The sequence below is a fragment of the Lepidochelys kempii genome, chromosome 2 (genome assembly GCF_965140265.1).
Source record: "Lepidochelys kempii isolate rLepKem1 chromosome 2, rLepKem1.hap2, whole genome shotgun sequence".
In the NCBI taxonomy this organism is placed as follows: domain Eukaryota; kingdom Metazoa; phylum Chordata; order Testudines; family Cheloniidae; genus Lepidochelys; species Lepidochelys kempii.
This window is the reverse complement of record NC_133257.1, coordinates 111,649,037-111,675,163: the sequence shown is the minus strand read 5'-3', so window position 1 is coordinate 111,675,163 and position 26,127 is coordinate 111,649,037. Positions and strand designations below refer to the sequence as shown.

Genomic DNA, 26,127 nt, shown 5'->3' with positions numbered 1-26,127 from the left:
GTGGATCTCTTGTGTGGACTGGACCAGGCTGAGGTTGATGGTGGGATGGAAGTTGTTGAAATCATGGTGGAATTCCTCAAGGGCTTCTTTTCCATGGGTCCAGATGATGAAGCTGTCATCAATATAGCGCAAGTAGAGTAGGGGCTTTAGGGGACGAGAGCTGAGGAAGCGTTGCTCTAAATCAGCCATAAAAATGTTGGCATACTGTGGGGCCATGCGGGTACCCATAGCAGTGCCGCTGATCTGAAGGTATACATTGTCCCCAAATGTAAAATAGTTATGGGTAAGGACAAAGTCACAAAGTTCAGCCACCAGGTTAGCCGTGACATTATCGGGGATAGTGTTCTTGACGGCTTGTAGTCCATCTTTGTGTGGAATGTTGGTGTAGAGGGCTTCTACATCCACAGTGGCCAGGATGGTGTTATCAGGAAGATCACCAATGGATTGTAGTTTCCTCAGGAAGTCAGTGGTGTCTCGAAGGTAGCTGGGAGTGCTGGTAGCCTAGGGCCTGAAGAGGGAGTCTACATAGCCAGACAATCCTGCTGTCAGGGTGCCAATGCCTGAGATGATGGGGCACCCAGGATTTCCAGGTTTATGGATCTTGGGTAGTAGATAGAATATCCCAGGTCGGGGTTCCAGGGGTGCGTCTGTGCGGATTTGATCTTGTGCTTTTTCAGGGAGTTTCTTGAGCAAATGCTGTAGTTTCTTTTGGTAACTCTCAGCGGGATCATAGGGTAATGGCGTGTAGAAAGTGGTGTTGGAGAGCTGCCGAGCAGCCTCTTGTTCATATTCCGACCTATTCATGATGACAACAGCACCTCCTTTATCAGCCTTTTTGATTATGATGTCAGAGTTGTTTCTGAGACTGTGGATGGCATTGTGTTTTGCACAGCTGAGGTTATGGGGCAAGTGATGCTGCTTTTCCAAAATTTCAGCCCATGCATGTTGGCGGAAGCAGTCTATGGGTATGTCTACACTACGGAATAAGGTCGTATTTATAGAAGTCGTTTTTTTAGAAATTTGTTTTATATATTCGAGTGTGTGTGTCCCCACAGAAAATGCTGTAAGTGCATTAAGTGCATTAACTCGGCGGAGTGCTTCCACAGTACCGAGGCAAGCGTCGACTTCCGGAGTGTTGCACTGTGGGTAGCTATCCTGCAGTCTCCGCTGCCCATTGGAATTCTGGGTTGAGATCCCAATGCCTGATGGGGCTAAAACATTGTCGCGGGTGGTTCTGGGTACATATCGTCAGGCCCCCGTTCCCTCCCTCCCTCCGTGAAAGCAAGGGCAGACAATTGTTTCGCGCCTTTTTTCCTGAGTTATCTGTGCAGACGCCATACCATGGCAAGCATGTAGCCCACTCAGGTAACCGTCACCCTATGTCTCCTGGGTGCTGGCAGATGCGGTACTGCATTGCTACACAGTAGCAGCAACCCATTGCCTTCTGACAGCTGACGGTGCAATATGACTGGTAGCCGTCATCGTCATGTCCGAGGTGCTCCTGGCCACGTCGGCCAGGAGCGCCTGGGCAGACATGGGCGCAGGGACTAAATTTGGAGTGACTTGACCAGGTCATTCTCTTTAGTCCTGCAGTCAGTCCTATTGAACCATCTTATGATGAGCAGGCAGGCGATATGGATTGCTATCAGTCCTATTGCATCATCTTCTGCCTGGCAGCCATGAGATGTGGATGGCATGCAGTCCTTCTGCACCGTCTGCTGCCAGCCAAAGATATAAAAGACAGATGGAGTGGATCAAAACAAGAAATAGACCAGATTTTTTTTTGTACTCATTTGCTTCTCCCCCTTTCCCCCCCCCCCCCCGTTTAGGAGGCTCATTCCTCTAGGTCACACTGCAATCACTCACAGAGAAGGTGCAGCAAGGTAAATCTAGCCATGTATCAATCAGAGGCCAGACTAACCTCCTTGTTCCAATAAGAACAATTACTTAGGTGCACCATTTCTTATTGGAACCCTCCGTGAAGTCCTGCCTGAAATACTCCTTGATGTAAAGCCACCCCCTTTGTTGATTTTAGCTCCCTGAAGCCAACCCTGTAAGCCATGTCCTCAGTCGCCCCTCCCTGCGTCAGAGTAACAGCAGACAATCGTTCCACACCTTTTTTCTGTGCGGACGCCATACCAAGGCAAGCATGGAGGCCGCTCAGCTCACTTCGGCAATTAGGAGCACATTAAACACCACACGCATTATCCAGCAGTATATGCAGCACCAGAACCTGGCAGAGAGATACCGGGTGAGGAGGCGACATTAGCGCGGTCACGTGAGTGATCAGGACATGGACACAGATTTCTCTGAAAGCATGGGCCCTGCCAATGCATGCATCATGGTGCTAATGGGGCAGGTTCATGCTGTGGAATGCCGATTCTGGGCTCGGGAAACAAGCACAGACTGGTGGGACCGCATAGTGTTGCAGGTGTGGGACGGTTCCCAGTGGCTGCGAAACTTTCGCATGCGTAAGGGCACTTTCATGGAACTTTGTGACTTCCTTTCCCCTGGCTTGAGGCGCATGAATACCAAGATGAGAGCAGCCCTCACAGTTGAGAAGCGAGTGGCGATAGCCCTGTGGAAGCTTGCAACGCCAGACAGCTACCGGTCAGTTGGGAATCAATTTGGAGGGGGCAAGTCTACTGTTGGGGCTGCTGTGATGCAAGTAGCCCACACAATCAAAGATCTGCTGATATCAAGGGTAGTGACCCTGGGAAATGTGCAGGTCATAGTGGATGGCTTTGCTGCAATGGGATTCCCTAACTGTGGTGGGGCCATAGACTGAACCCATATCCCTGTCTTGGCACCGGAGCACCAAGCTGGCAAGTACATAAACCGCAAGGGGTACTTTTCAATAGTGCTGCAAGCCCTGGTGGATCACAAGGGACGTTTCACCAACATCAACGTGGGATGGCCGGGAAAGGTGCATGATGCTCGCATCTTCAGGAACTGTGGTCTGTTTCAAAAGCTGCAGGAAGGGACTTTATTCCCAGTCCAGAAAATAACTGTTGGGGATGTTGAAATGCCTATATGTATCCTTGGGGACCCAGCCTACCCCTTAATGCCATGTCTCATGAAGCCGTACACAGGCAGCCTGGACAGTAGTCAGGAGCTGTTCAACTACAGGCTGAGCAAGTGCAGAATGGTGGTAGAATGTGCATTTGGACGTTTAAAGGCGCGCTGGCGCAGTTTACTGACTCGCTTAGACCTCAGCGAAACCACTATTCCCACTGTTATTACTGCTTGCTGTGTGCTCCACAATATCGGTGAGAGTAAGGGGGAGACGTTTATGGCGGGGTGGGAGGTTGAGGCAACTTGCCTGGCTGCTGGTTACGCACAGCCAGACACCAGGGTGGTTAGAAGAGTACAGGAGGGTGCGGTGCGCATCAGAGAAGCTTTGAAAACCAGTTTCATGACTGGGCAGGCTACGGTGTGAAAGTTCTGTTTGTTTCTCCTTGATGAAACCCCCCGCCCCTTGGTTCACTCGACTTCCCTGCAAGCTAACCACCCTCCCCTCCTCCCCTTTAATCATTGCTTGCAGAGGCAATAAAGTCATTGTTGCTTCACATTCATGCATTCTTTATTCATTCATCACACAAATAGGGGGATGACTACCAAGGTAGCCCAGGAGGGGTGGTGGAGGAGGGAAGGAAAATGCCACACAGCACTGTAAAAGTTTACAACTGTAAAATTTATTGAATGCCAGCCTTCTTTTTTTTGGGCAATCCTCTGTGGTGGAGTGGTTGGTTGGGCGGTGGCCCCCCCACCGCATTCTTGGGCGTCTGGGTGTGGAGGCTATGGAACTTGGGGAGGAGGGTGGTTGGTTACACAGGGGCTGTAGTGGCAGTCTGTGCTCCAGCTGCCTTTGCTGCAGCTCAACCATACACTGGAGCATACCGGTTTGATCCTCCAGCAGCCTCAGCATTGAATCCTGCCTCCTCTCATCACGCTGCCGCCACATTTGAGCTTCAGCCCTCTCTTCAGCCCGCCACCTCTCCTCCTGGTCATTTTGTGCTTTCCTGCACTCTGACATTATTTGCCTCCACGCATTTGTCTGTGCTCCGTCAGTGTGGGAGGACAGCATGAGCTCGGAGAACATTTCATCACGAGTGCGGTTTTTTTTTCTTTCTAAGCTTCACTAGCCTCTGGGAAGGAGAAGATCCTGTGATCATTGAAACACATGCAGCTGGTGGAGGAAAAAAAGGGACAGCGGTATTTAAAAAGACACATTTTATAAAACAGTGGCTACAGTCTTTCAGGGTAAACCTTGCTGTTAACATTACATACATAGCACATGTGCTTTCGTTACAAGGTCGCATTTTGCCTCCCCCCACCGCGTGGCTACCCCCTCAACCCTCCCCGTGGCTAACAGCGGGGAACATTTCTGTTCAGCCACAGGCAAACAGCTCAGCAGGAACGGGCTCCTCTGAGTGTCCCCTGAAGAAAAGCACCCTAATTCAACCAGGAGACCATGAATGATATCTCACTCTCCTGAGGATAACACAGAGAGATAAAGAACAGATGTTGTTTGAACGCCAGCAAACATACACTGCAATGCTTTGTTGTACAATGATTCCCGAGTGCGTGTTACTAGCCTGGAGTGGTAAAGCGTCCTACCATGAAGGACGCAATAAGGCTGCCCTCCCCAGAAACCTTTTGCAAAGGCTTTGGGAGTACATCCAGGAGAGCCGCGAATGCCAGGGCAAAGTAATCCTTTCACATGCTTGCTTTTAAACCATGTATAGTATTTTAAAAGGTACACTCACCGAAGGTCCCTTCTCCGCCTGCTGGGTCTAGGAGGCAGCCTTGGGTGGGTTTGGGGGGTACTGGCTCCAGGTCCAGGGTGAGAAACAGTTCCTGGCTGTCAGGGAAACTGGTTTCTCCGCTTGCTTGCTGTGAGCTATCTACAACCTCCTCCTCATCTGCTTCTTCTTCTTTGTCCCCAAAACCTGCTTCTGTGTTGCCTCCATCTCCATTGAAGGAGTCAAACAACACGGCTGGGGTAGTGGTGGCTGAACCCCCTAAAATGGCATGGAGCTCATCATAGAAGCGGCATGTTTGGGGCTCTGACTTGGAGTGGCCATTCGCCCCTCTGGTTTTCTGGTAGGCTTGCCTCAGCTCCTTAAGTTTCACGCGGCACTGCTTCTGGTCCCTGTTATGGCCTCTGTCCTTCATGCCCTGGGAGATTTTGACAAAGGTTTTGGCATTTCGAAAACTGGAACGGAGTTCTGATAGCACGGATTCCTCTCCCCATACAGCGATCAGATCCTGTACCTCCCGTTCGGTCCATGCTGGAGCTCTTTTGCGATTCTGGGACTCCATCATGGTCACCTGTGCTGATGAGCTCTGCATGGTCACCTGCAGCTTGCCACGCTGGCCAAACAGGAAATGAGATTCAAAAGTTTGCAGTTCTTTTCCTGTCTACCTGGCCAGTGCATCTGAGTTGAGAGTGCTGTCCAGAGCGGTCACAATGGAGCACTCTGGGATAGCTCCCGGAAGCCAATACCGTCCAATTGTGTCCATAGTACCCCAAATTCAACCCGGCAAGGCCGATTTAAGCGCTAATCCACTTGTCAGGGGTGGAGTAAAGAAATCGATTTTAAGACCCCTTTAAGTCAAACTAAAGGACTTCATCGTGTGGATGGGTGCAGGTTTACATCGATTTAACGCTGCTAAATTCGACCTAAAGTCCTAGTGTAGACCAGGGCTATGTAGAAGTCCAGTCTGCTGTTTCGACCTTCAGGAGGAGTCCATCTAGAATCCTTCTGTTTGTAGTGTTGGTAGGGAGGTCTCTGTGGATTAGTATGTTGTTCAGAGGTGTGTTGAGTTCAGAGGTGTGTTGAGTGTGTTCGACATCTCTTGAGTCAGAGATGTCGAAAATAGGATTCTAGGTCACCACAGAACTGTATCATGTTCGTGGGGCTGGAGGGGCAGAAGGAGAGGCCCTGAGATAGGACAGCTGCTTCTGCTGGGCTGAGAGTATAGTTGGATAGGTTAAGAATATTGCTGGGTGGGTTGAGGGAACCACTGCTGTGGCCCCTTTTGGCATGTAGAGTTTAGAAAGTTTAGTGTCCTTTTTCTTTTGTAGAGAAGCAAAATGTGTGTTGTAAATAGCTAGTCTAGTTAACTTAGGCTTGAATAGAGACTGGGAGTGGCTAAGTCATTATGCAAGGTAACCTATTTCCCCTTGTTTTTTCCTCCCCCCCCTCCCCCCCGATGTTCTTGTTAAACCCTGGATTTGTGCTGGAAATGGCCCACCTTGATTATCATACACATTGTAAGGAGTGTGGTCACTTTAGATAAGCTATTACCAGCAGGAGAGTGGGTTTGTGTGTGTGTTGGGGGGGGGGTGAGAAAACCTGGATTTGCGCTGGAAATGGCCCAACTTGATTATCATACACATTGTAAGGAGAGTGATCACTTTAGATAAGTTATTGCCAGCAGGAGAGTGGGGTGGGGGGAGGTATTTGTTCATGCTTTGTGTGTATAAAAGATCTTCTATACTTTCCACAGTATGCATCCGATGAAGTGAGCTGTAGCTCATGAAAGCTTATGCTCAAATAAATTGGTTAGTCTCTAAGGTGCCACAAGTACTCCTTTTCTTTTTGTGAATACAGACTAACACGGGGATGTTACTCTGAAACCTGCCTCTGTGTATTGTTTCTTTTGCTTCTGCAGATGTGGCCTTGAAGGCCGCCGCATACATACCGTCAGAGCACCTCTGTCAGATAAAGGAGGCAAATGAGGATGAGTAAGGAGGTCATGGTTAGAGAAATGCTGCTATCATCTGATACTGCAGATAGTGAGCACAGAGCATGGAGAGAGACAATCGGTGTAAAAACTCAGAGTTGATAGCCAGGAGAGGAGACTGGGCAGGCAGGAGTGGATGATAAATCTCATGGAGGACCAAACAGAGATGCTGAGGTCCCTGATTTCACTGCAGTCAGAACACAAGCATGCTCGACTCCCACAGCAGCCCATACAGAACTGCATTCCATGCCCTTCCAAAATTTCCCACATGTTCCTCACATGTTTCCAGCCTGTCGCAGTACACTTTGCACTCTACCCCTAGGGAGATGTTTCATAATGCCAGCTTGACTTGCACATAGCTGTGAGAGCCTCATTTGAGAGTGCTCCTCAATGTCATGTCCTTTGTAAAAAATGGAAATCTGTGTATTACTGTTTAATAAATATTTAGCCTTAGAAATATGATTCTTTATTTATGTCCTACATATCGTGGTTGCTGCTGAAATCCATACACCATGGCAATTGGCACATTTGCAGAGTACAGTTAACGCTCAGGCAGCAATCATTATAAGGATCATTCAAAGTAGCAAGTAAACAATGCCTGACTGAATATATTAAAGAAAAACACATTACTGGGGCTGTCAAAATGCTGCTTCAAAGCCTACCTTATTCAAATAGGTCCACCCCCGCCATGTTGAACTCCTCTAATAGCCTTGGTATCTGGCTGCTCAAAATCAGCTGCCAGATGATCCACCACAATGCTCCAACCCTGTAGAAACACCCCCCACCCCCCAGCTTCACAAATGTTATGCAGATCACAGCATGTTGCTGTGACCATAGAAATATTTTCCTCATTGAGGTCTAACCTGTCAAAAAGGCAGTGCCAGTGACCCTTTAATCTGCCAGAAGCACATTCAGTGGTCATTCTGCACTGGCTGATCCTGTTGCAGTGCTCCTTGCTGCTGTCAAGGATTATGGGGTAAGGCTTCATGAGCCATGGGAGTAAGGGGTAGGCTGGGTCTCCCAGGATCACTATGGGCGTTTCTACATGGAATCTTCTGGTCTGGAAAGAAAGTCCCTGCTTGCAGCTTTCTATACAGGCCTGTGTTTTACTGTTTGATCTAATACAGTGTGTTTAAGTTGAAGTGTCTGGGTGACTATTTAAGGTAATAAATTGCCATATTATTCCCGTAAAGGAATAACAGACTTACTATATTTGTACTTTCCAGGAAAGGGGTGGGCAGTACAGGATATATGCTTCTTGGGAAGGTCTGGGACTGGATTGTTGGGTCACCCTATAGTACAACCAAGTCTAGTGAGAGCCAGGGTTTAGCTAACAAGGTGCAGTTACACATAGACACTCAGGGTGTGGCTTACATGCTTGAAGGCTGTGAGTGGCTCAGATGGGAGCCACTAAAGTGAGGCATTGTAAGGTATCCAGGGTTGTAGGGGAGGGGTGATGCAGCCCCCTTTTAGTCTGGATTGTGCCCATTTGTCACATCTTTGTAACTCTTCACGGTCAGTTTTGGACTTTAACTATCAGAAATAATTTTGCATTGTACAAACTTTGCTACCTCACTGTTTAACCCTTTTTCCAGATCATTTATGAATATGTTTAACAGCACTGATTCCAGAACAGATCCTTGGGGGACCCCGCTATTAAGCTCTATCCATTCTGAAACTGACCATTTATTTCTACTCTTTTTGTTTACTATCTTTTAACCGGTTACTGATCAATGAGAGGACCTTCCCTCTTATCCCTTACTTTGCTTAAGAGCCTTTGGTGAGGGACTTTCTCAAAGGCTTTCTGAAAGTTCTTTATACCCATCTATAAAGTTTATTATTTATGATTCACTAGACAGAGCTCTCTACTGGTTTTGGGAATAATAGACTTTGGTTTTAACTTTCCTCGAAGAGAGTCCCTGCCAGAGGTGGACCCACACTCAAAGATATAATTTCTGTTGAAAGGTCTTCACAGAGAGACATATGGAAGAGATTGCAACTGAAACAATCATTGTTTTTGTTCTGTTGAGGTATTGTAACTTTTTCTTTTCCTTTCTCTAATAATTAGTTATCAGTGGTGAGCTGGAGCTTCAGCTGTTCACGCAGGAAGCCTGGGAGGGCTGAGAAGCAAGCGGTGCTTCGTGCTCAGGCCCAGGGAGGCGGAGGGGAGCTGGGGTGGGAGGGCGCGAGGAGGCCGCCTGGACCACAGCAGGTAACTGGTGGGGGGTGGGGAGGGTGGGGGGGGGCACGCAGGGGAACGGCTCCCCTCCCCAGCTCAACTCCGCCTCCCTGGGCCTGAGCGTGAAGCCACCGCTTGCGGAGGCGGAGCAGAGGTGAGCTGGGGCCAGGCACGGGGCAGGGAGCTGCCGATGCATGCTCTGCACCCACCAAATTTTCCCTGTGGTTGCTCCAGCCCCAGAGCACCCATGAAGTCAGTACCTAAGGCGCCATTTTTGATGTGATCAGTGGGGGGAGCTACCGCTCCCCCTGCTCCCTCCGTAGCTATGCTACCCCGCCCTGAGAAGCCAGAGGGACCTGCTAGATGCTTCCTGTGAGCTGCCCCAGGTAAGCACCACCGGGACTCCCCATCTGGCCCCCGGCAGGTTCCTCTGGCTCTTAGGGGCGGGGCAGACACCCACTGCAGTGGCCCACGAGACCCTCCTGCCCGGTTCTGGGAGCAGACAGGGGAGGGGGGTAGATAAGGCGGGGGCACACGTCAAGGAACGTGGGGGGTTGGATGGGGCAGGAGTCCCGGGGGGCAGGGGTGGGCCACGACCCCCTCGTGGGGTGAGGAGGGAACCAGTTAACATTTTGGCAGCTCATCATTGGTTATGATGATGTCCCCTAAGGCAGGGGTGGTGAACCTGCGCCTGAGAAGGAGCCAGAGTTTACCAATGTACATTGCCAAAGAGCCACGGTAATACGTCAGCAGCCCCATCAGCTCCTCCCTCCCAGCTCCTCCCGCCCACCGGCAGCCCCGCAGATTAGTTATTTCGTGGTGTGCAGGAGGCTCGGTGGGGGAGGGAGCCTCCTGCACACCACGAAATAACTAATCTGCGGGGCTGATTATCATGTATTTTCTTGGAAGCTTTTGCCAAATTCATAAATTGCTAGTGGTCTTTGTTCAACTGTTTTATTTTTCAAAGCTTTGTTTTGATATTGTTTGATGGCTGAGTTTGTGTCTAGTACATGCCAGACACAAAATGTATGTCAACATTGGTCTGCACAGTTTCTGAAATGGGAGTGAAAACGACATTGCATTCATCTGGCCTATGTTTAAGTAGTCCAAGGGTATGTCCACACTATGAAATTAGGTCAATATTATAGAAGACGATTTTTGGAAATCGATTTTATACAGTTGATTGCGTATGTCCACACTAAGCGCATTAAGTCAGCAGAGTGCGTCCTCACTGTCGTGACTAGCATAGACTTATGGAGCAGTACACTGTGGGTAGCTATCCCACAGTCTCCGCTGCCCATTGGAATTTTGGGTTAAGCTCCCAATGCCTGATGGGGCAAAAACATTGTCGGGGATGGTTTTGGGTACATGTAGTCAGTCGCCCCTCCCTCTGTGAAAGCAACGGCAGACAATCGTTTCGCGCCTTTTTTCCATGCAGACGCCATACCATGACAAGCGTGCAGCCCTCTCAGCCCAGCTCACTGACACTGCTGCTGTTGTGTCCTGGGTGCTGCTGGCAGCAGACGGTGCAGTAGGTCTGCTGGTCATCGTCATCCACTGCTTCTGCTGCAGCTCGCGGGATCCGTTCTGGTCCTCCTGGGTGCTGCTAACCGTTGTCATGCACCGCTTCTGCTGCAACTTGGCTCTGCTGCTATTGTCTCAATAGTGAATTTCTCAATGTTGTCTGCCATGGGCTCCCGGGTACGTGTGTTCTTCCTCGGGAAATGTGCGCGGTGCTAACTCGTCCTCCACCACTTCCGCTGCAACTCTGCTCTCTTGCTCTCCTGAATCCATCTCACAGGTCCGCTCGTCGTTCTCTATAAATATCTATTCTCGTGGCATCCATCTTCAGCCACTGCTTCTGCTGCAACTCTCCTCTCCTGCAGACGCCATACCATGGCAAGCATGGAGCCCTCTCAGATCACTGCGGCAGTTATGAGCATTGTAAACACCTTGCGCATTATCCTGCAATATGTGCAGAACCAGAAACTGCAAAAGCAGGCGAGGAGGCGATGGCAGCGCGGTGACGAGAGTGATGAGGACTTCTCTCAAAGCACGGGCCCTGGCCATTTGGACATCCTGCTGGCAATGGGGCAGGCTCATGCTGTGGAATGCCAATTCTGGGCCCAGGAAACAAGCACAGCCTGGTGGGACCGCATAGTGTTGCAGATCTGGGATGATTTCCAGTGGCTGTGAAACTTTTGCATGCGTAAGGGCACTTTCATGGAACTTTGTGACTTGCTTTCCCCTGCCCTGAAGTGCAAGAATACCAAGATGAGAGCAGCCCTCATAGTTGAGAAGTGAGTGGCGATAGCCCTCTGGAAGCTTGCAATGCCAGACAGCTACCGGTCAGTCGGGAATCAATTTGGAGTGGGCAAATCTACTGTGGGAGCTGCTGTGATCCAAGTAGCCAACGCAATCACTGAGCTGCTGCTGTCAAGGGTAATGACTCTGGGAAATGTGCAGGTCATAGTGGATGGCTTTGCTGCAGTGGGATTCCCTAACTGTGGTGGGGCGATAGACGGAATGCAGATCCCTATCTTGGGACCGGACCACCTTGGCAGCCAGTATGTAAACCACAAGGGGTACTTTTCAATGGTGCTGCAGGCACTGTTGGATCACAAGGGGCGTTTAAATGACCTCAGTGTGGGATGGCCGGGAAAGGTACATGACGCTCGCATCTTCAAGAACTCTGGTCTGTTTGAACAGCTGCAGGAAGGGACTTACTTCCCAGACCAGAAAATAATTGTTGGGGAATGTTGAAATGCCTATATGTATCCTTGGGGACCCAGCCTACCCCTTAATGCCCTGGCTCATGAAGCCATACACTGGCACCCTGGACAGTATAGTTGAACACCCTGGAGCTGTTCAACTATAGGCTGAGCAAGTGCAGAATGGTGGCAGAATGTGCATTTGGACGTTTAAAAGCGCGCTGGCGCAGTTTACTGACTTGGCTAGACCTCAGCGAAACTAATATTCCCATTGTTATTGCTGCTTGCTGTGTGCTCCACAATCTCTGTGAGAGTAAGGGGGAGACGTTTATGGCGGGGTGGGAGGTTGAGGCAAATGGCCTGGCCGCTGATTACATGCAGCCAGACACCAGGGCAATTAGAAGAGCACCCCAGGGCACCCTGCGCATCAGAGAAACTTTGAAAATCAGTTTCGTGACTGGCGAATCTACAGTGTGACAGTTCTGTTTTTCTCCTTGATGAAAACCCGCCCCTTGGTTCACTCTATTTCCCTGTAAGCCAACCGCCCTCCCCTCTTCGATCACTGCTTGCAGAGGCAATAAAGTCATTGTTTCAAAATCATGCATTCTTTATTAATTTATCACACAAATAGGGGGATAACTGCCAAGGTAGCCTGGGAGGGGTGGGTGAGGAGGGAAGCACCGGGTGGGGTGGTGGATGAGGGGAGGAGGGAAGGACAAGGCCACACTGCACTTCAAAACTTATTTAATGCCAGCCTTCTGTTGCTTGAGCAGTCCTCTGGGGTGGAGTGGTAGGGTGCCCGGAGGCACCCGCCTGCCGCCTCCTCCCCCGCCCCCGTATGTTCTTGGGCATCTGGGTGAGGAGGCTATGGAACTTGGGGAGGAGGGTGGGCGGTTACACGGGCTGCAGGGGCTGTCTGTGCTCCTGCAGCTCCACCAGACACTGGAGCATATCAGTTTGATCCCCCAGTAGCCTCAGCATTGCATTCTGCCTTCTCTCATCTTGCTCGTCCCTCGTGTCCTTGCGTTCATTTTCTGCTTTCCTGGACTCTGACATTGTTTGCCTCCAAGCATTCTGCTGAGCTCTTTCAGTGCGGGAGGACTGCATGAGCTGAGTGTGTTTTTTTCACCACCTTATCTGCGCTAGCCTCTAGGATGGAGATAATAGAGGGAGAGTTGAAACATTTGCAGCTGTGGGAGGAAAAAAGTGAGAGTAGTATTTAAAGAGACACATTTTAGAGAACAATGGGTAGACTCTTTCACGGTGAATCAAGCTGTTAACGTTACACAGCACATGTACTTTTGGTACAAGGTCGCATTTTGTCCCTTACATTGAAGGCCTGCTGGTTTGGTGTGAGATCACACATACAGGGCCGGGCAACAGAATTCGGCTTGCAGGCAGCCATGGTAAGCCGCAGTCTTTTGGCTTTTTTAACCTTCATAATGTGTGGAAATGGTTTCAAACAGCAGCACCCTCCTTTCACATACCAAGCACCTGTTGGGTTAGCCATTTAAAAGGAGGGGCTACATTGGCTGTGAATGCATCCCAAGTCTTCAGGACAAATTAATCATTAAACATGCTTGCTTTTATACCATGTATTATAGTTACAAAGGTACACTCACCAGAGGTGCCTTCTCTGGCTTCATGGTCTGAGAGCCTGCTTTGGGAGGGTTGTGAGGGTATTGGCTCCAGGGTCATAAACAGTTCCTTGCTGTTGGGGAGAATGGTTTCTCCTATTGCCTGCTGTGTGCTATCCTTCTCCTCATCCCCAGAATCCTCATGCCTGTTGCGTGAGACTCCCCCCTTGCAGGTGTCCACTGACAGGGGTGGGGTAGTAGTAGGGGCGCTCCCTAGAATTGCATGCAGCTCATCATAGAAGCGGCATGTCTGGGCCTCTGACCGGAGCGGCTGTTTGCCTCTTTGGTTTTTTGGTAGGCTTGCCTGAGCTCCTTAATTTTCACAAGGCAGTGCTGCAGGTCCCTGTTGTAGCCTCTGTCCCATCATGCCCTTGGAGATTTTGGCAAATATATTGGCATTTTGTCTTTTGGAATGGAGTTCTGATAGAACGGATCCGTCTCCCCATACAGTGATCAGATCCAGTACCTCCTGTTCAGTCCATGCTGGAGCTCTTTTGCGATTCTGGGACTGCATGGTCACCTGTGCTGATGAGCTTGCCACGCTGGCCAAACAGGAAATGAAATTCAAAAGTTCCTGTGTACCTGGCTAGTGCATCTGAGTTGAAAGTGATGTCCAGAGAGGTCACAGTGGAGCACTCTGGGATAGCTCCCGTAGGCCAGTACCGTCGAATTGCGTCCACACTACCCCAAATTTGTCGTGTGGACACGTGGAGGGTTAAATCGATCTAATGCTGCTAAATTCAACCTAAACTTGTAGTGTAGACCAGGGCCCAGTGTGACAACATTTTCTCTATTGAAATAGAAGTAGTGGCTAGTGTATGAAAAGTGGTTAATCTTTGTACGCTTTCGTTTCTGAATGGATAAGTCTGAAACGGGCATCTTTCAAAAACATTGGTATGTGTCAGGGTGACAATTTCTAATGCTTAGTGCCAAAACCACATTGCAATATATCAGGGGTGACCAAATTTACTGACCCTCCAAGTTGCACACGACAATCTTCAGAAGTTCGAGAGCTGGGGCTCAGGGCTTCAGCCCTACTGCTGCTGAAGCCTCAAGACCCCCTCTCCCTTCTGGGCAGAAGCCCTTATCCCACCACCCTTATCTGGCAGGCAGAGGTGCTGAGCTCTGGTAGGTGGAGAATGGGAGAATGTGGAAGGCTCTGCGAGCCACATTTTAACTGTAAAAGAGCCACATATGGTTCGTGAGCCACAGTTTGGCCACCCCTGCAATATAGAGTTCTGCTGGATTTCCCTTCTCCAGTAGACCGTGTACAGGCTTCTGGTACTTACCATTTCAAGTTCCTTTGTAATGTAGGTCCTTCTTACTGACCTGCTTTTGTACTTTTTCATGTCCCCTGCTATGCCTCACCAATTATGCTAGTTGTTTTGCCTATATGTTCACTTCTTCCAAAAACACTTTCTTTCTTTCTTCCATGCCAACCTTACGCATAGATTCTTCTGGAACTAGTCGTTCTCCAACCAGGTTTTGAATGGGACCTGATCTAGTAATGGCCTTTGAGATCACCTACTGGATGAGGTTTCCCATGCGAGATAGGCAGGCAAATGCCTCTCTTCCCCCATTCATGCATTGCTCTGGGGCTTAGGCAGGAGTTAGGCATCTGGGTACCTAGAGTGAGGCAGTGGAAGCTTGGAACTTTCTTCCCCTGAAAATTTAGACATTGTGAGTTTAGGCACCTACAGGGGTATGCGGAAGTTTTATGAATCACAGTGGTGCCTAAACCCAGACTGAGATGCCTAAGTGTGTTTGTGCCTTTGGGCCCTTGTTTCTAGTCACTGTCAGCTCAGTTCACTACTACAAATACTTCCTTTGTTTAATACACTGATTAGTTTTAAATGCAAAATGTGTTAAACTTTTTTCTTAGGTGTCCAGCATATCTAAATTACTTTTGTTAAATCATTAAAAAATGCTGTGTTTATGCATTTTAATTGAATTCTAATCTTCATCCTGTTGCAGCTTGACACAAATCACAAGTGTGTGTATGGAGGGGAAAATTCCAAAGAGTTAATAAGAAATGTGCATAATTCACCACTTATAATAATAAAGTGTAAAAAATTAGGAATCTGAATAAATGAGGTATATTAACAGCTTAAATAAGTGTATAGCTATAGTGTCTCCTCCTGGTTAGCAAAAAAGAACCAAATTTAGTGTAAAGGGTATATTTTGCTGCAAATCAACACGGCTTAATGGTTACCAACCAATGAGAATTGACCTCTTGAGTAAATAACTAAAATACAAATCAAGATTTCTTGCTGTGTGATTTAAATCATGATTAAAGTTGGTGATTTAAATCACTTGGATATAAATCAGAGATGGGCAAACTAGGGCCCATGGGCCACATCCGGCCCACGGGACCCTCTTGCCCAGCTCCTGGCCCAGGAGGCTAGCCCCCGGCCCCTCCCCCGCAGCCTCAGCACGACATGCTGGCGGTGTAGTGTATTAAACTGCTCTGCGTAGGAATGTGCTACTGGTAGCAGTTACGGAGAGTAATTTAATAATTTTATTAAGATGTTGAAGTAAAAAGAAAACGGTACAGAGTTTAAGCATAGAAGTTTCTGGTTATTAGGGAATAAGGTACAGATTATCAAGGGGTGCGAAATTCGGTTTAGGAACGGGTGGTGTAAGGAATACCTAATCTGCAATGTCCCCGATTGGGGGTTAAAGTTTAACGGGTCAAAGTACAGACATTGAGATATGGGGTTATATTGTTCATATAATGGCTATGTTCAGGTGTGCAGTATAATGAGTGGATATGATGATGAGGATGGATTTACCCTCATTTGGTGGGATTTAATGTTCAGTGAGTTTATGGTTCCAGTTCATATGGTCCAACTACACCAGTGCAATGCTCTGGGTGGCTGGGCAATGCTCTGGGTGATGTGGCTGTAGCGCTGCCAACCAGCAGTGCTCTGTGCTGCGCGGGAAGGGGGCAAGGAGCAGGGGGGTTGGATAGAGGGCAGGGGAGTTCGGGGTGTTGGTCAGGGAACGGGGGTGTGGATGGGGTCGGGGAACGGGGGGGGGTTGAATGGGGGCAGGGGTCCCCGGGGGCAGTCGGAAGGAGGGGGGTTGGATGGGGTGGTGGGGGGCAGTCAGGGGCAGGGATTCTGGGGGCAGTCAGGGGACAGGCAGTGGGGGGGTTTGGATGGGGCTGGAGTCCCGGAGGGGGGGGGGGTCAGGGGCCGGAGAGAAGCAAGGGGAGGAGGATAGGGGGTTGGGGCACAGCCTCCCCTAACCAGCCCTCCATACAATTTCCGAAACCCGATGTGGCCCTCAGGCCAAAAAGTTTGCCTGCCCCATATAAATCAATCCACCCTGGCCTATGCAAACGCATATTGCACTTCCATAATTCATTCTGATGTATTTTACACATACTTGTATATCTTAGATGTATCAGCCCAAAATAACTTCTTATAGTGGGGCCTCAATCCTTTAGGTGCTACTGTAAATAATCAAAATAATAGTTTATATTTGCAGCATCTGGAAGTGCACCTGGCATTGTAATAAACAGTCACTGTATGGATGAAAAGCTTCTTAGATAACTCTGGGGTCAATGGTCTTACTCGGTGTTCCAGTAAAAGTTTACATGGATGTATGTATTCTGAGTGCAGATTCCATAGGCAAATATACCTTTAAGAAAATAAATATCCTATTCAGAATGCTATTTTTGTTATATACAATTATAAGATCTTTAATGTTAAGTATTTTATTGCTTTCCTTATGGGACTAGTGTTTTTAGTTGTCTCGTTTTCTGTACAGTTTTGAAGATATTACTTGGCTGTGTTAATTAGCAGGTTAATTAGCAGTTTAGGAAATCCATGGAGCACTAAGCAGCAAATGCAAAGTTTTCAACTGGGACAAATACGCTACTAATGTGAAACTTGCATTTAGAAATACACAGATAAGATGAAACACCAACATTCATAACGTTTGTTTTGAGTTGGGACTGAATTTATGGTAAGCATAACCACCAAAGTTTTAATTTTTATTCTGTTCAGGTATGAAGACACTTGGGCAGCCCTTCACAAAGGAGCTAAGGAATGTGCAAAAGCTGGAGAGGTAAGAAAAAAAATTACATCTGTTAAAATATCTGAAGAGCTGTGAAACTTTTAAAAAAAAATTCTAATAAATATCAGTATTTTGATAAATGATTCAAATTACATTACAGTTGGATAATTGTTAAATTGGACTTGACTGTTTTTACTTGATTAATCCTGTACAGTAGAACCTCAGTTACGAAGACCTCAGGAATGGCGGTTGTTTGTAGCTCTGAACAAAACATTAGGGTGGTTCTTTCAAAAGTTTACAACTGAATATTGACTTAATACAGCTTTGAAACTTTACTATGCAGAAGAAAAATGCTGCTTTCCCTTTCTTTCTAGTAATTTACATTTAACATAGTACTGTGCTGTATTTGCTTTTTTTGGGTCTCTGCTGGTGCCTGATTGTGTACTTCCAGTTCCAAATGAGGTGTGTGGTTGACTGGTCAGTTTGTAACTCTGGTGTTCGTAACTTTGAGGTTCTGTTGTATTTAGCAGGTGGTAGTTGTTGAAGCAGAATTTCCAAAATTCCTACAAAGTCTGTTGCTTCAGATTTAAAAACTCCTCACTATACCAGATGGGTGACTTAAGGTACATCTTCACTTGTGGCAGCATGTAATGTACAGACACTGCATGCCCAGCTAGCTGGGGTATAATTGCAGTATATACAGTGAGGCGTGCCTTAGGAGATAGAGTGCCATACATGCCTGATCCCCCACGATATATACTGTTCACGGCTCTCGACATTTCTAAGCAGTGCCTCACGCATATACACTGATATTTTTGGCAGTGTAGTGCCCTGTTGTCTTCCTGCTGCCAGAGCCTTTCACTGCAGCGTTTTGCTACACTTTACGTGCTGCTGTAGGTGTAGACAAAGGTATGTAGCCTTGATAAATCTGTTGCTATTCACTGCTTCTCTTTGAAATCCTAGAAGAAGATGATCTTCCTATCCCGTAACAAAGGGGAAGGTATTTTTGGAGCTTTTCTCCTTGTCACTCATTTTTGGGGGGAAAACAGTTTTCGCCTAGGAATTTATTTAATTGGGCTAAACACTTAATTTAATAAAACAAGCATCTACAAACTTAAATATGAGCTATTATTCTCCAAGCATCATGTATGTGAAATTATAAATATCTTACAATTAGTAAAGACTAAATCAGGCTTGTAACATTATAAGATTAAATTGTTGCAAAATGGTTAAGATGGTTATAAACGTTGATATTTAGAATAGAAGACTGGAAGGAACCTCTTTGGTCTTAGAGTCCAATCATCTACTGTCAAAGGTTTACCCCCACTGCTCTGTAAAATTGCTTTGACCATTTTTGAGCTGTCATGCCTGAAGTTTTTCACATTTTTCCACATGACTGTAATATGTGAAGAAAGATTTGTTGCTTTATTGTATTTATTTTCCTTAAGTATAGAGTGCTGGAAGAGTGTTTTATTAATTTAGGTTACATTTCCAGCTTACAGCTTCATATTTAAATGATATTTTCCCCTCTAGATAAACCCCTGTATCCAGTACTGAGAATCCTTTTGTAGAAGTATAAAATTAAAGTTAGCTTAAGGTTGGTTAAGGAAAGTCCTGACTAGCAGGTAGAAGGAAGGCCTTGAAAACAATGAACTACAAGGCCAGCAGGAATAAAATAGGGAGGATGTCTGGTTCAAAGAATAATAAGATAAGGGGAAGTTTCTAAAAAGAGAGCCTCTGATCAATAGGGGTGACTGAAGATGGTTTTAAATCAAACAAAGAGAATCTTAACATGAGCCAACACGGCCCTTCCCCAACCCACACACCAGTGTTAAAGCCTTTGTGAACCCAGTTGCAATGGAAAACTGTTGCATGGCAAAAAGGAGGGGAGGAAAGGCCTTGGGAAGAAAGGAGGTTGTAAAGCTTATCTGGATTAAGACTGGAAATAAGGGTGAACTGTCTCAAATTGGTTTTTAGCTGAAGTCAGTAATTGGCAGTGACATCACTTGTTTGGTAACGGTATAAAAAGTAAAGTCTTAAAGGGTTCATTGCTTATATCTGCCTGACCATGTTGGAGCCAATCAATATGGGTTTAAGCACCCTGAGTTTAGCCTGAGTTTGTAAGTATCTTGATCAAGATACTTATACGTGTTTGCTTACTGTTTGGATGTAGTACGTTGCATATTATTTAGGCTTTTTAGGCATGTTTAGCGTTATTGCATAAGTACCATTTGGCCTCTGAATGTAATAAAGGAACTTATGATTAAATTAGTGTTTGGTGGTTTCCCATATTCATTTCAAATATTAATAATTCCAACAGTTGTGTTCACAGAGAATTATATTGTTTATATTTTAAAGATGATGTGATAGCAGTTGGATATTATTTTGTGCCCTCTTTTCCTTTACAATGTTTAAAGAGGTCTGAAGGACTTAAAAAAACAAAACAAACAAAAACCCACCACTTTAGAGCTGCATATTTTTTTAACCGTAAAAATGTCTGGAATTTCATGTTTCTTTCCTTGAGGGCTTCTTCAGAGGACCCAGAGATGTGAATTGAGAGCTCTCTGTCCTTAATTGTAAGGGCAGCAGGGCAGATAAAAATTAATGTTTTAAAAAAATAAACAAATATCAGATTTTTAAAATTTAAATTAAATACAGGTTTATTTTTAAAAAAATAAACCTGAAATTTTGACAGTTGTTAAGGCCTAAATTTATAATCTATTTAAATGTAGAGTAAATAAAAATAATACTAAATAGCACGTTTGCTAAGTTTTTAAAGAAAGTTTACTACTGCACTAGGTAAAACCACTGGCTAATCCGAGTTTAAGAGCTAAAACAGCTTTCGATAGCAGTAGCTTGTCTTCACACCTGTAGAAGAATATTCTCCTCCTTTTGGTTTACTCATCTAGTTCATTCAGAGTTAAGAAACCAGTTGGAGTTGAAAAAGCAGGGAAACTTCCAATCTCTATATAAAAACTAGGTGAGGGAGAATGAGATCAACTAGTCCTAAAATTTTGAAGGATGTGGTGACCAGAAACATTCTGTTCAATTCACTTAATATAGATAATTCTCCCTTTGCTTAATAAATCAGTTTTAAAAGCAGAACATGTTTTGATAAACCTTTTCTTATGTATTAAGCACATTTAGGGTAGTTTTATTTAACTTAATACTCCTGAGGGAATTGTGCACCAAGAAATAAAAATTCTACACATAATATTTTCAAATTCTGCATACTTCATTTGTCAAAATAACACAATATAATCATACCATTTTCAATTATTTCCTGACAAGTATATTGAAATAAATTACCAAATAATTGAAAATGGTCTGCAGAATTTTAAAATATTTATTTTTTTGGCACTGAAGTCCCTCGAGTATTGGGTTTCTGTGTGGTGGAGTCTGTGTGCTGGCAACTCTGTGGGGGGATCTGGAGGCACAGTGGCTTGTTAGGGGTTTTAGGTGCAGGGGGAATGGGACTGAAGTGTCCAGGGGCAGTGGTTAGGGCTCAGCGGGGTGTCTAGGTGCTGGGGGATTGGGGCTTGGTGGGGTGTGGACCAGGGTGTAGCTGGTTGGGGCTCAGTGGGGTGCAGGTCTGGGTGTGGGGGGTTCCTGATGCAGGGGGTGAGGCTGTGGGGAGTCTGGGGTTCTGGGTGCAGAGGTTTCCGATGTGGGGGGGGGTTCCAGGTTTGTGGAGGGGGGAGGCTTGGCGGGGGGGAGAGCAGATGCATGGTCATTGGGTGAATAGGGGAGCAGCTCCCTGCACAGTGACTCCTTCACCTATGGCTGAGGAGCGATGGGGCCAGGAGGTGGGGGGAAGGGGTCATTGTACAGGGAGCTGCTCCCTCTGTCTGTCTAACCTCTGTGCATCTGGACCCACCCCCAGCCGAGCCTAACCCCCTACACCCAGATACCTCCTGCCAAGCCCTGCCCCCATCCCACTTTGCAGAGCTTCCTGTAGCTGTGGGAGGTTTCTGGGGGGGGGTTGATCTGACCCAGCCCCGGCTGATCCGGGCAGAGGGGGGGAACTCTCTCTCTGTCATCCTTCTCCCCTTCTTCACCCTGCCCAGCTGGGACTAATGTCCCTGGGCAGTCGGGGCATCCCCAGACCACACTCCTGCAGTGACTTACCTCTCCCCCAGCTGCTCTGGGTACCCAAACACATGCATCCCCACTGCTGCGGATAGGTGAGTGAGCACAAGTGCAGCTTTTCTTTGCTTCCCCACAAAAACCAGTTTTCTGTGTGAAAGAGAATCTGCGGGGGGACATGTTTCTGTATGCCCACAGTGGCGCAGAATTTGCTAGGAGTAAACTAATAAACAAAATTTTTAAAAGCTGTTTTTGTCCATTTTAATTTAATTTTAATTTCCATCCAAGTAGACGTTGATATTGTTTGTTTTTTCATTTATCTAGTAAATAAGAAATGCATCATTCACCTTTTCCTAACGTCATAAAAATTTAAAAAATTAAGCATCTGAATAAATGTATGTAAAGCTGTATAGTATACTTAATCTATACAGATTGATTTAAGCAATTTTCCTGGTTAAGAAAAATGAAGCATAATTTAGTGTAAAGGCTGTATTTAGTAACAAATCAACATGTTTTAATGTTTACCAATCATTGAGAATCAAAAATAACTAAAAAGTACAAACATAAAAAGATGACAAAAGATGATTTAAAACAGTTTCCTGCTTGCTGATTTAAATCACTCTGCCTTGAAGGACAGGGTATTCAGATACTTAAGACCTTAAGCTTGGGGGAGAGGAGGGCCAGAATCTTCACAGAGAAGCTGTTTTTTATAAATATTTACTCCTGAAATAAGTAGAAATAAATACTTGATCATGAATAGCAAAGGCTACATTTTATGGAGACTTCCTTTTAGTGCATATTGAATTTAAACATTTTTAACCCCACCCCCCCTCAATCTGTACAAAAGCATACTGTGACCATCTCTCTCAGCAGTGAAAGTTCATTGCTCTAGTCATAGGCTTTGTGGATGCATGGATTATAAAAATCAATCAAGATGCTCAAAAGCTGAAGTTCATGAATTAATAATCACTATTTTGCAAGTAAATACAAACTAAGTTTTATCATTGGTTGTAAATATTACAGCTAGTGGATAGCGAAGTTGTGATGCTTTCTGCACACTGGGAGAAGAAGAGGAGTAGTCTAATAGAGCTGCAGGAACAACTTCAGCAAATTCCAGGGTTTTTAGGAGATCTGGAGTCCATGACAGCAAATCTGGGTAAGTTGTGTGATGTGTTTTTTAACAGGTGTAAAGGGCATTGTAAAAAATTTAGTCACATAGGACTGACAATAATTCAGCTGTTCTGTGAATTATATTTATATAATTATAAAGCTATTTTTACTCTAATAGATGATTTCTCTGTTTTATAGAATGTCTGTCTCTGTTGCTTAAATGCTTACATGTTTGTAACAGTTGCCTGAAAACTAGCTGGTTATCATACATAATATGAGTGTATTCAATTATTGAACACTCCTAGATAATTTATCTGTAAATTGCATTTCTGCGAGAGAATTGCCTAATCTGGCAAGGAGAATGGGACTGGGAGCCAGAGAGAGAAATAGGGTGGAGGTGGGAACTAGGACCCAATAGGTGTGTGTGTGTGGGAGGGGTGGAGACTGAGAGATTGGCTGAGGTACTGGGGGTGGGAAGAGAGATTGGTACTGAGCACCTGTGGAGGCGAGGGGAAACACATCTGACGAGAAGCTGGGGTGTGGGATGAACTGAGACTGGCTGGGCAAAGAGACTGGGACAAGTAGCTAGGGGGGACACATGGGGATTGGAACTGAGATGCAAGGGAGCCTGGGGTGGGAGATTAGGATTGGAAGCCAGTGGGTATAGAGAACATGGGGTAATGGTGGGGGAAACACAAATTGGTTAAGGAGATGGGGAAGGAGATTTGGGGTGGTTTGGACAATGGGATTGGGATGGGGAACTGGGACAAGTACAGTAACTCCTCACTTAATGTCGTCCTGGTTAACGTTGTTTCATTGTTACGTCCCTGATCGATGAGAGAATATACTCATTTAAAGTTTCGCACTGTTTCCTTATAACATTGTTTGGCTGTGGGGGCTTGGAAGCAGGGTGGCCTGGCAGCCCCCCCATTCCCCATCAGCTCCCCTCCACCACACTCCAGTGCTTTCTGCCCCTCCGGCGGCCCCTTGGATCAGCACCTCCCCCTCCCTCCCCACACCTCCTCTCTGCAGCAATCAGCTGTTTCATGGGTGGTCAGGAGGCTGGGGGGAGGAGAGAGGATGTGCTTGGGGGAGGGGGTGGAGTGGGGGCGGGCCTGGGGCAGATCTGAGGGTTGAGCACACTCCCTCCGGCCCCCCAACCGCCCCCCGTGCACTTCGGTGAGTCAACACCTGTGCAGCCATGCATGCACTGTCCGGAGGAGGGAGTGGTGCGTGTATAACGTGGGTTCATCATCCTGTTCTGTTTCCCCAGGGAAGTGTTTGCAGCTGCTGTTCTATCGTATCTCCTCCCTTGGTGCTGCCTTGTAGAGTGTGAGGTTACATTAACAACAATGTATTAACCCTTGAGGGCTCAGCTGAGTGCTAGTTCATCATTTAGCAGCAAGGCATTCCCTGGGAAATATCCCACCTGGTATCAACAGGGTTGCTTTAGTGAAGCTCAGGGAGCTCATGATCAGGTCCCCAGACAATCCTCTGATTAGAACTTGTTTAAAACTTATACTGTATATTGTGACAAAGTTCCTCCTTTGCCTTGGTAGGTCCTGCGCTTATTGGTGGATTTGCTCACCTCAGAGGTTCATGGCAGCCCAGTAGTTTTGCTAGTGGCTCAAACCTGCCATTCGCTCAGCTAACCTCATCACTAGCCAGCATGGGGAAAAGGAAGTAGAACAATCCCCGCGGTCTCTGCTGATCCACCTAGTGGGTCAGAGGACAGGCCAGGGACCTTCCCCTCTGGTGGGACTCACGGTCCAGGTCAACTCCTCTTATATCCAATATGGGGGAGGGGGATGGCGGGAACCCAGAACCTCCCTGTACTCCAGGTTCCAATCCAGGGCCCTGTGGATCACAGCTGTCTACTGTGTTTCTTGTAACAGCTGTGTGACTGTTACAACTCTCTGGTCTACTTCCCTATGGCCTCCTCCCAACACCTTCTTTATCCTCACCACAGGACCTTCCTCCTGATGCCAGGTAGTGTTTGTATTCCTCAGACCTCCAACAGCATGTCCTCTCGCTCTCAGCTACTTGCGCACTCCTCACTGACTGAAGTGAGGTCCTTTTTAAACCAGGTGCCCTGATTAGCCTGCCTGTCTTAATTGATTCTAGCAGCTTCTTAATTGGCTCCAGGTGTCCTAATTAGCCTGCCTGCCTTCATTGGTTCCAACCAGCTCCTGATTGTTCTGGAACTGCCCCTGTTACTTTACCAAGGGAAAAGGGACCTGCTTAATCTGGAGCTAATTGTATCTGCCTTCTGTCACTCTCCTGTAGCCATCTGGCCCGACCCTGTCACAATATGTATATAATGTTTTTTGTCTGGTGAAAAAAAGTGCGTGGAACCTAACCACATTATTATTATATTTAAATTAATTCTTATGGGAAAATTGGATTCGCTTAACATCATTTCATTTAAAGTCGCATTTTTCAAGAACATAACTACAGTATTAAGCAAGGAGTTACTGTAGTCTGGATGAGTGAAATTTAGGACTGCTGGGCAAGGAGGCTGGGACCGGAATGGGAAACCTGGGGAGTGGAAACTGGGATTGGCTAAATGAAGAAAATGGGATTGGGATGAGAATCCATGGGTCAGGAATAGACAGGAGTGGGACAGGGACGGATTAGATGGCACAGGACAGAAGTGGGGGCAGAATACTGTGCCCACTGGAGCACACTCACATATTCTATGAATTAGGAGAACTGTATACTAGAATATATGCTGTTTGTATTTGTATTTGAGGGAATTACGATTTTCAGTGTTTTTGAAAAGTAGAATCACTGTTGTAAACTGTTTGCTTCAGCTTTCAAATCAGTGCCGTATTAAGAACATCTGATAGGCTGCTTTCAGTAGAGGGAGAATTAGAGGGTCTTAGTAAATGTTACAATACCGACAGTATTCTTTACTCTTTAAAATGTACTAAATTTAGTTCTATCACAGCTTTCTTGTATATTTTGCTTTAGAATATGTAGCTGAAAGCTTTAAAATTATACACTTATGAACTGCACTCTGTAGGCTAACTCTTCTGCCTCCTAGAGGTTTATACTATATATTTCTTTCATCTTGTAAATTAGAGCAAGTATCACTTATCACTGTCTTGTATGTCAGAGTTTATGGGTATTTAGAACTGAATCATTCTCAGTAGCCTCCATGTCAGTCTTCACAGTGGGCATTCCCCATCTCCAGGGGCAGGCTGACTGTATCTGTGCTCTGAGCATAGGACTGTTTCTCAGGAAGAACGCTTCAGAATTCTTTGCCTCCAAATGGCACACAGATGAAATGTCTCCCTTTGTAGCAGAGCCTTTACAGGATTTGTAAAAGATTAACTTTAACTTTTTCTTCATTGTCTTCAAGGGTTTTCTCCTCAAAACTCAACAGACACACTTGGAGAAAGAAATTCCTGCTTCCAGCCAGCACATAAGCAAGTTCTGTGCTGAGATGGTTGAAAAGGCTACAAAATATCCCCCTTCTCACAAACTGTCTTTCTTACAAAGCTGTAGCTGCCATAAAAGGTGCCAACTCCCACAACCTTTCTAATACTAGTGAGTCATTTGTTTCCTCTGGCTCCGGCTCCCTCCTCATTCTGTGTTGTCATGCCCCACTCAGCCTGGACCCAGC

The 26,127-nt window shown here is 46.4% G+C and overlaps 1 protein-coding gene across 6 annotated transcripts in view; it reads left to right on the top strand.

Moving 5' to 3' along the window:
• DTNBP1 (dystrobrevin binding protein 1) overlaps window positions 1-26,127 on the top strand; it is a 182,551-nt gene that overhangs the window by 16,443 nt on the left and 139,981 nt on the right. For all 6 annotated transcript variants that reach the window (XM_073331954.1, XM_073331955.1, XM_073331953.1 and 3 more), the window contains 2 exons: window positions 17,294-17,354; window positions 22,413-22,545. In XM_073331954.1, the coding sequence (XP_073188055.1) occupies window positions 17,294-17,354; window positions 22,413-22,545 (194 nt within the window). The remainder of the gene's footprint in view (window positions 1-17,293; window positions 17,355-22,412; window positions 22,546-26,127) is intronic.